The sequence below is a fragment of the Manacus vitellinus genome, unplaced genomic scaffold (assembly GCF_001715985.3).
Source record: "Manacus vitellinus isolate BGI_N305 unplaced genomic scaffold, ASM171598v3 scaffold_94_pilon, whole genome shotgun sequence".
Lineage (NCBI taxonomy): Eukaryota > Metazoa > Chordata > Aves > Passeriformes > Pipridae > Manacus > Manacus vitellinus.
Genome location: NW_021940890.1, coordinates 811,259 through 820,669, shown reverse-complemented (window position 1 = coordinate 820,669; position 9,411 = coordinate 811,259). Strand labels below are relative to the sequence as shown.

The window sequence follows — 9,411 nt, the reverse complement described above, 5'->3', positions numbered from 1 at the left end:
ACTGCCCACCTCGGTGCTGGGTCACACCCCAGAACTGCTTCTGCCACGAAAGGAGTGCTCAGAACACACCTGTGCAGCCCCAGTTACCAACTTAGTCCACTTCTACTGTCTCCTTCCTTTAAGAAAATAAAAATTAGTGTTTTATGCCTGTGCATATCAACACAGAATCACAGAATCACAGAACAGCCCGAGTTGGAAGGGACCCACAGGGATCATCCAAGTCCAGCTCCTGGCCCCACAGGAAAAAACAGAACAGTATTTGTGATAATAAGCTCTTATAAGTCCCTTTAAAAAGTAATTACCTTTCTTAATGAAGAAAAGAAAGACTCATGCCCTAACAAACTCCCCTGTAATTCTGTAACAACGAAGTTACTCCAAAACACACCAAAAAAAAAAAATTGAAATGCATGTGGAAAACACGGAGAAAATCAGCAAGTGACAACCACATCTACATAATAAAGGCACATTCCAGGCACAGGTGACTCCCAAAGCATTCAGTTAGAAGTTTGCTACATGTGCACAAAATATGGGTCTCCAAGAAGATGAAATTTCAAACAGATTTCTTTCATTTGATGTGGAAGCTGTTACTTTGTTTATAGGAGCCTCCTGAGTGATTAGGAATCAATTTAAACTAAACAAAGAGTGGAGACCTAAAATAAGATTGCCTTTAGTAAGTGTTTGAAAGAAATCAGCTAAATTGTTTAAGCAACTGTGATTAAATAATGTTAAAACTATTCAAGGTTATTATTAAGGTTCACCAATGAGTACAGGAGGACTTCAGACAGGACATCAGAGCACAGACAGCAGTTTGTGCCAGGTCAGTGTAAATTGGGATGAAATCAGCACCAATTCTGCTCATGAGAGATGCAGCTGTTTGTAAGCAGGTTTTAACAAGCTGTTCTGAGTGGGGGCAATCTGATGTGTCCATTCCCAAATGCAATTCCTGCTCGTGGAAGGTGTCCCTGCCCAAGGCAGGGGCTGGAACTGGCTGAGCTTTCAGGTCCCCTCCAACCCAAACCCCTCTGTGATTCCAGGATTCAAATAAATGACAAAGTGCAGGAGCAACACTTTCCTTGCACGTGTGTTAATTAGAGCATTAACAATGACAGGTATTCCTTATTGGCTTTCTCTGGAAGTGCTCCATTTTGGGGGTTGGTTTCCTTTTCCTCTGAGGACAGCCCTTTCCCTGGGACAGCACTGGGGAGGAAAGCAGAGCTGAAGCACACGGTGCTTTATGGCAAAGGCTTCACTTTTCAGGAGGAGCCTGCAGGGCTGTGAGCAGGGCAGCTGGAGATCCCTCCCATTCCTGGCACTGCCCAGCTCCCTCTCACCTGCCACTGGGGGTTTTCTGCCCACTGCTTGAAACCCCTCAAAATCCAACCCCCAAATCCCTTTTTGTCACACTGAGAACGTTCCTACCTGTGTTGTCTCCTGACTTTGGGCTGAGCAGCTGCTTCTGGGAGCCAGATTTAGGCAGCCCCTCGAAGCTTTTGCGAGGCCAGGAGTTGGAGAGGCTCATGGGATGGTCCTGGGCCCTCCTTGGAGATGCAGCTGGAGAGGAGAGGGGCTTGGGGCTGTTCCTGGGGGAGGACAGGGGGTAGCAGGGCAGGATGAAGGTGCCCTGGCTGGCACTGAGGCCTTGGAAGGACATGGTGGGCTCTGCCTGAGTGCAAAACCCTCTCTGGGTCTTGCTGGGAAAATTTAGGCTGGAAGAAACTGGGCAAAGGAAAACAGAAGAGTATTTGTGATAATAAGCTCTTAGAATAATAATTTACAATCAAATAATGCATCACAAAAATAAATCACGGTGAAATGTCACACCATAACAATTTACAAGGAAACAATACACCATAAAAATTCGCAATAATACACCACAGTAATTTATAATAAAAGAATACATCATAGAAATAATTTAAAATTAAATAATACTAAAATTAAATAATAATAATTTGCAATGCATTAATACACCATCTAGACTGTCAAAGCCTGAAGGTTTTACCCAAGCAGGCAAATCAGGTACCTTCATTTTGCACTTTGCATTGCCCCTCCAAATGTGAGTTTAAGCCTTAAACTAATTCTCAGGCTTGTTTTGGAGAACTATGTTTAAAATAAAAGGATGACACAAGTAGGTCAAACACAGTTCTGATTCTTTTACAGAAAAGGAGGTGCTGTAACACCCTGATAGAGCTGTAAAAGGTGGGAGCTGTAAATTAACCAGTAATGAAAATATACAGGAGGAGGCACAAATATGTCTGACCAGGGACTGGAAAGCCTTTCAGTAACAGTTGTTATTTCTTAAGGCAGCAAAGAAATCAAGAGGTAATTCCAGAGTGCCATGCACTGACTTAGGACACTGTCACAACCCACATACCTTTGTCCTGCTGACAGTTGTTCAATCCCAAAAGCTGTAACTCCGAGTCCACACTGCCACTCTTCCCACGTGCCTGTGGGTATCCAAGTGTCCCACACTTCCCTGAAATTTGGGGCTGGTGAGAGCCCATAGCACCTTCCAAGAGCAAACACAAATGACTGGCTCAGAAACACGTGGTGTTCAGCAAAGAGTGCACAACAACATTTCCTGGTGAATTAGGACTCTGTGCTGCCCTGAGTGTAAAATCCAAATACACTGCGAGTATTTAATTCCAGAGTCTCTAAGCAACCCCCTAATACAGCTCAGAGGGAAAAAGGGAAAGGACTGGCTGTTCCTCCAGGGCCCTGCTCCAACCAGGAATTGTAGGGGGGCAGAAGAAACCCCGAACAATCCCCTCTTTGAGCATGTGACAATAAAGGGAAATAAACACCTAAAAACCCCCAAACACAGCGAGGGAGCAGACTTGGCAAGGCCTCAGGGCTGCTCACAAAGGGCCACGGGGAGAGAACAAATCAGGTCTGGTCTTGCCCAGGCTCTTGAGGAGCCTTTTGGCTCCTGAAGCTCCAAAATGTGTCTGTTGTGTGAGGGCAGCTGGAACCCTGCCCTGCTCACACTCACCAGCACAAACGGCAGAACTCCCAGAGTTCACTTCCACACCGCTCTGCAATAAAGTCCTGGAAGCTCTTTTTCTACTGAAAAATAACTCCTGGCTGGCTGGGACTCCTTGGGAGGGCTGGAGCTTCGGGGAGTGAAGGAAATCACTGGATGCAGAGAACTGTGGGCAAGAGGAGAACAAGCTGTGTGTGAAAGGAAAGCACATTTCCCTGCCCTGGGCAAGCAGCAGGGGCACAGACAGCATTGAGAAGTGCAAAACATCCTGGTAAAGGTTGTCTTCTCCCAGATATTCAAATATTTGAAGCATTAGAAAGCATTTCAGTCATTTTCCAGGTCTTAAAATAATACAGGTTAGCAGTATTCACACACTGAGGGGGAAAAAAAACCAGCAAAATAAACTGGTCGTGAATGGTACTATTTTAAGAATTAAATTTTAAGAATTAAATTTTAAGAATTAAATTTTAAGAATTAAATCTTAAAAATTAAAATCTTAAAAATTAAAATCTTAAAAATTAAAATCTTAAAAATTAAAATCTTAAAAATTAAAATCTTAAAAATTAAAATCTTAAAAATTAAATCTTAAAAATTAAATCTTAAAAATTAAATCTTAAAAATTAAATCTTAAAAATTAAATCTTAAAAATTAAATCTTAAAAATTAAATTTTTAAAATTAAATTTTGAGGGTTTTTTTTTTACTTTTTTTTTTTAACATAAATTTTGACATTTTGAATTATGTCCATTAGATGTGGGAGTGTTTAAACAGACAACAAAATCCCAGAACAGAACAGCTACTTGAGCTGTGCAAACTTCAGGTTTAGTCAAAAAGCTGGAGCTGGGGATATCAGGAGCTTGTACTGAGAACTGGGCAAAGGTTAGGGGAAAATCTCAGTAATGGCAGTATTTAGCAAAGCAAAGATCATGCTTTAAATGAAGGTTCCTGATTTAATTAGTGAAATCAGTGATTTACATCATCTCCAGGCTGCATTTCCTCCGCTCTCCCCTTTACAGACGAGGCTGCACAAGGAGAAGTCTGAGCAGAAATGGAAATATTTATTCAGTATTGGAAAGAAAAGCACCATGTTCAGCCTGAAAACCCCTTTATTCACATCCTGCTGTGTGAATGGGGTATTTGTAGTCTAACACCTACATAATACATTGATTTATACAAATAGTTATTTTTCATTTCACTGAACGTCTCAGTTCACCACACAAATGGGATCCTCTGACTGGGAACTTCACAGAAACTCCTGGAATATCAAAGTGCAGTTCTCCACAATTCCATGATCTCCCCAATGCACAGCCTGGCCCACCCAATCCAAGTTGTTCTGGACAGTGAGAGGCCCCCAGAACAGCTCCCAGCTCTGCCAAACCCTCCCTGCTCCAGGAGAAACCTCGGGGTGACTTCACAGATTGTCCCCCAAGTTGCGTGTCTGGGTCAGACAAACAGCAGCCAAATGCTCTGGTTTAGTGTCTTTAAAGGATTTAATTAATGTTGTAATGGGGTTTCACAAAAATATCACAAAGGAAAGCACAGAACTTCAAACTTGGGAGGAGAACCATGACCATGAGCACACACTAATTGGTTTAAAGTCCTTATAATATTTAATCTATCACACAGAGAAATAGGAGTGGTTATGGAATATAGACAATATTAAATAAGTAGTTAAATAATGAAGTTTGAACAAAACCTTTGGGTCCTTTCCAAGTAAAGAAGAGACACAAGATACACACTCGAGCCTAGAGAAATTCCACCCCCATATCCTGCCAACAAGGAAAAAAAATAAACCTCATAATTCAAACTTTTTAATTACATATTCCTAATTCTCCTGAGACTGTTCCCATTAAAAATGGAAAATGAAGTCACATGAGGTACCTGTTGGCAGTAAATAAATAAGTGAAGCCTGGTTTTCCATTTAAAAGCCAAGCAGTTCCCAGAGGCAGCTGAGCTCCAAGGTCCACAGCTATGTGGGCACTGGTTCTTGGGGGAAACCCTTCCCTGGGCCCGGGAGGGGGTTTGTGCTTAACAAAAACGGCCACAATTTTATCCTCCCCTCCAAAACCACGCTGTGATTTCCTGTTGGCATTTCCCAGGCTCGGGTGGGAGTCGTGTCCAAGTCTCCAGCCTGAGGCACCTCAGCAAAGCCACCAAAATGCCCCAAAGCTCAAAACTCCCCATGAAATCTCCTCCCTGAGAGCCGGGGCTAAAGCTGCTTAATCAGCCTGCAGGGATTAGACTCTCACTGAAGTATTTTAGGACAAGTGCTTAAAGCACAGCAGGGTGGGGGAAAACTGAGGGGGCCTCCACAGCAGGCAGGCCCTGAGGGACCCCAGGGGCCCTTCACACGGGGGGACAAAGGGCAGCAGGAAAATGGAGAAGGGGTTTGTCCCGGGTTATCCCGGTTAGGATAAAAGAGATGAAACCTCGGCATTCCTGCCCCTGGGATCAGCAAACAGCATTTCCCATCCACAGAGCTTCCAGTCCACAACTAAATGTCACTTGTATGAGTTCCTGTGGCCTGGTTTCAGCCATGTTCCCCTCAGTAGCTGGTGCAGGACAAACTTAGGCCCCATTTTTCCACATGGACAAAGCAATTTATGCAGAAGGAGTAAAGTAAAACACTGCCATTATTGTACAACTCCACTCAGCTGTTCCAGTCCCAGTTACAGGGATAAAAACTCTGCTTCTCTGTGCACAAATTATAATTACAGCATTACTAATTTGCTAAACATGGGCTTGAGGGCAGTGGGAAGTAAAGGTAAACCCAAAGCTGCCAGATGTTCCAGGGGAGTAGATGACAGATCCCAGCAAAGGGATTTCTCAGAAGGGTTCCTATAGATTCCACCAGTACCACCATTGTCAGGCAATATTGGAATCCAGCCACCAAAGGAATTATTAACTTGGTTACCAAAGCACTTGAGAGTGACCCATCATGGAATCACAGGATGGTTTGGGTGGAATGGACCTTAAACATCACCCAGTTCCACCCCTTCCACTATCCCAGTTGTTCCAGACCCAGCCAGACAAAAGGTTCTCCTGATCCAACACCCAGCAGCATCAACCACAGGCTCCCAGGGAAAAGACCTACAATCACAAATACAGAATGATATCTCCCCAAAATACTCCTGCAGCCTCCAGAAAGGCCAGAGCTCCTGTGCCAGTGCCACCCCAGGTTCCCAAGAACAGGCAGCCTTATCCCACTGACTCTGTGTGCCTCTGATCCTTGCTAAAACAGAGCGCTGTTGTTCCATAAATCTGATTTCACACTTGCACACCCACTGAGGTCCCCACAAAGCCCAGCTCTGAGGTTCTCTGTTAGGGGATCAGGATGGAAACGAGGAGAATTCCACAGTGTTGCCCAACACTGCAGTTATGGGAGATCACAGAGGTCACAAGTACTTTGTGACAGGGCTGGAAACATCGGAGAGATGTTCAAGTGCTCTTGTTTCCCCCAAAAGGGAACCTTTGGGTACCAAAAGGCACCTCCAACAGCAGATGCATGGTCTGTGTTTCACAGGAGGTAACTCTTGCCCTACAATAATCCCTAGGCATGGTGTTTTCCATACAGCACACTGAATTTCCAAGGAAAACACGGGAAGGCTCAGCTACCAATAGGTCAGTGAGAACTCTGTTAGCTCATTCTGGGGTAACCACCTTGTCCTTCACGTTACAGAGTCAGAGAAGATGAGAGTTCAAAAGGGAACCTGGGATTGCTTGCAGCATTCCTGGACTCACTAGTGTGACCCCTCATGGATGGCAAGGCTGGGAAACCACTGGAGAATCAGGAGGTTTGGTCACAGCAGGCTGAGTTCAACTACTTGAGAAATGTTTCATCAAGAACCCAATTAACCAGCACTGACAGAATCATGGAATGCTTTGGGTTGGAAGGACCTCAAAGCCCACCTCATCCCTCCCCCTGCCATGGGCAGGGACACCTCCACTATCCCAGGCTGACCCAAGCCCTGTCCAACCTGGCCTTGGACACTTTCAGGGATGGAGAATCCACAACTCTCTGGAGAAGCTGCCAAGCCCTTGGAGTCACTGTGCTTTATCTACCTTTTATTTTTAGTACACATTAACTTACACATGTTTTACTTCACATCTTATCTGATCAGGAAAGTCTAGACATGGCCTTGGACAGCCACTGTGTAACATGACCCTAAAAATCCTGGCAGGAAAACTGCTTTAAACATTAAGCTCCTTCCATGCATCCCTTCAGCCACAGAATGACTCCAGAAGTTAATTTTTAAGCAAATTCATTTCAAAGGAATGTCTGAATTAATAATTAATATTTTAAATGTCAAGTCAAGTACCAGAATTCCATGCATGATAAATGAATTTACCTCACTGGAGGGAGTTAAGGGGAGATCCAGGGCTGCCTTCCCACACACACACTGATTTCTGGATGCCCCCAGCACAGGAGCTTTATTTATACAGCTCATGGCAACCTCAGTTCAGAAGGGCTGTCCCAAGGACGGGAAATTCTTGGGAAGGAAATCTTCCCTGGGAGGGTGGGGAGGCCCTGGCCCAGGTTGCCCTGAGAAGCTGTGGCTGCCCCTGGATCCCTGGAAGTGTCCAAGGCCAGGTTGGACAGGGCTTGGAGCAACCTGGGACAGTGGAAGGTGTCTCCGTCCATGGCAGGGGTTTGAAATGTGATCTTTAAGATCCCTTCCAACCCAAACACTCCATGATTCTATGACTGACACCATCTCTAAATGCACTCTGAATATCAACAGAACAGAATCCAGAAGTGAACTGCTTTCTCTCCCTCTCTCCAGGGTTGGAAACCTCGGGCACTCCTCCCACTTCACAGGGATAAACAGAACCACGTGCACAAAAGGCTAATTCCTTTTAGAAAAGGACCATATCCAGAGCACCTTCTCCCATTCCAAGCTCCAGCCAGGCTTTGGTGCCTGTATTAACTTGCTTTGTGTTCAGAAAACCACACAGAGCAGCAGCACAGGGCTCAGCCCAACCTGCCTGGAGAGCACTGGCAACTGATATTTCTACAAGCTGTCTTAGTCAATACTGCAAAACTGCTTCAAAAAGAAAACCCTTCTTGCTCTGGAGGTGTTTCCTACATATCTTGGTGTCCAGAGCCTGTTTGTAGGTATCCCAAAGGAATTCAGCTGCCTGATTCATCAACTGAAGAAGACACAGATCTCTTTAGGGGCCTGAGTTAAAGGTAACACAGACACCAAGGAAGGGATGAGCATGTCTACATTCAGGTCTAGACATGAACTTTGGGGTTTTACAGTACAGAAACATGAACTCACATTTATTTATGCTCTTCAGTTTCCCAACAGCCTGGCTGCAGAGGAGCACTCACTGTCCATGACCTCATCCAGCACAGTAACAAGTTACCAAGCAACTGGGAATTAAATTCTCACTACGTAAACGTGGCAGGAGGAATCTCCTCTGCACAGCCTTTGATTTTCCGGGATCTCTTTGCTTCAGCTCAGTCACAGGAGGTTGAGACATGATAAATCAAACGTGTCCACTTATAAAAACCCCAAACACCACAGAAAACCCACCACACACAGACACCACACGTGGGAGTTGTATCCAAAACACGTGTCACAGCACCACTGCCAAAGGCAAAACGACCTGGACGATATTCCAGAAACTCCTTCCCTTTCCAGCTGCTGACTGGGTAAGTGATAAAATCAAAACTCAGTCAGAATCGCTGTTCCAGCCTGACCTACATTTTTCCTAGTGAGCTCAGCCTGAGCAGCAAGAGCCACCCAGGCATTTGGCAGCCTCCAGGTTTATCCCAGGGCAGTCAAAGAGCCCTGGCTCAGCCCCACTCCAGAGCTCTGCCTTCAGAGCCTGAGCTGAAGGAATGGGTCAGTTCTCCCCCAGACAGCTTCAGGACACTCTCAGCAGTCAGGCAGGTGCCCTCAAACACAAATATACAGAGAAAGGCTGCGTTTCCCCCACTCTTGTGCTCATTCCCTGGGGTTCACCTGTCACTGCTGACATGCCAGACATATGTCACTGTGGTCAGGCCTAAGAAGTGCCTCGGGGAGCCCAGTAATATCAAAAATTATGTTTATTAAGTGATAAGTTGTTTGTTTAAATCTGATACAAGGAATTCCCAAACTTGCACTCCCAGACCGATGTGAGGGTACAAATCCTTGCACACAAAACACCAGCCATCCCTCCCAAATAGCTGCCACTTAACAAGCCTCTGACAACTTTCCAACTTCCCCTCGGAAATGCCTTAGGATGAAGGATGCCAGGGAGTTACATACCTGCTCCACACCCTTCGGGAACGGCATCCTGACTCCCGAGCCACCTTCCCCGTCTCCGGCCAGCTCGGATTCCCACGGCAGCTTGTTCTTCCCTCTCCCGGCGCTCAGGACTCTCCTGGGGCTCATCCCTTGCTCGGCACACTTGGAGCCGGGGCCGTGCGGCGCATCTTCCC

General features: G+C 45.5%; 1 protein-coding gene across 1 annotated transcript in view; it reads right to left on the bottom strand.

Moving 5' to 3' along the window:
- TOGARAM1 (TOG array regulator of axonemal microtubules 1) overlaps nt 1–9,398 on the bottom strand; it is a 25,281-nt gene extending 15,883 nt beyond the window's left edge. Inside the window, exons 1-4 of the mRNA XM_029965279.1 lie at nt 9,239–9,398; nt 2,990–3,146; nt 2,372–2,506; nt 1,420–1,716 (exon numbers count right to left, since the gene is read on the bottom strand). Coding sequence (XP_029821139.1) covers nt 1,420–1,716; nt 2,372–2,506; nt 2,990–3,146; nt 9,239–9,364 — 715 coding nt within the window. The 5' untranslated portion in view covers nt 9,365–9,398. The remainder of the gene's footprint in view (nt 1–1,419; nt 1,717–2,371; nt 2,507–2,989; nt 3,147–9,238) is intronic.
- Between the last annotated feature and the right edge of the window lie 13 nt (nt 9,399–9,411).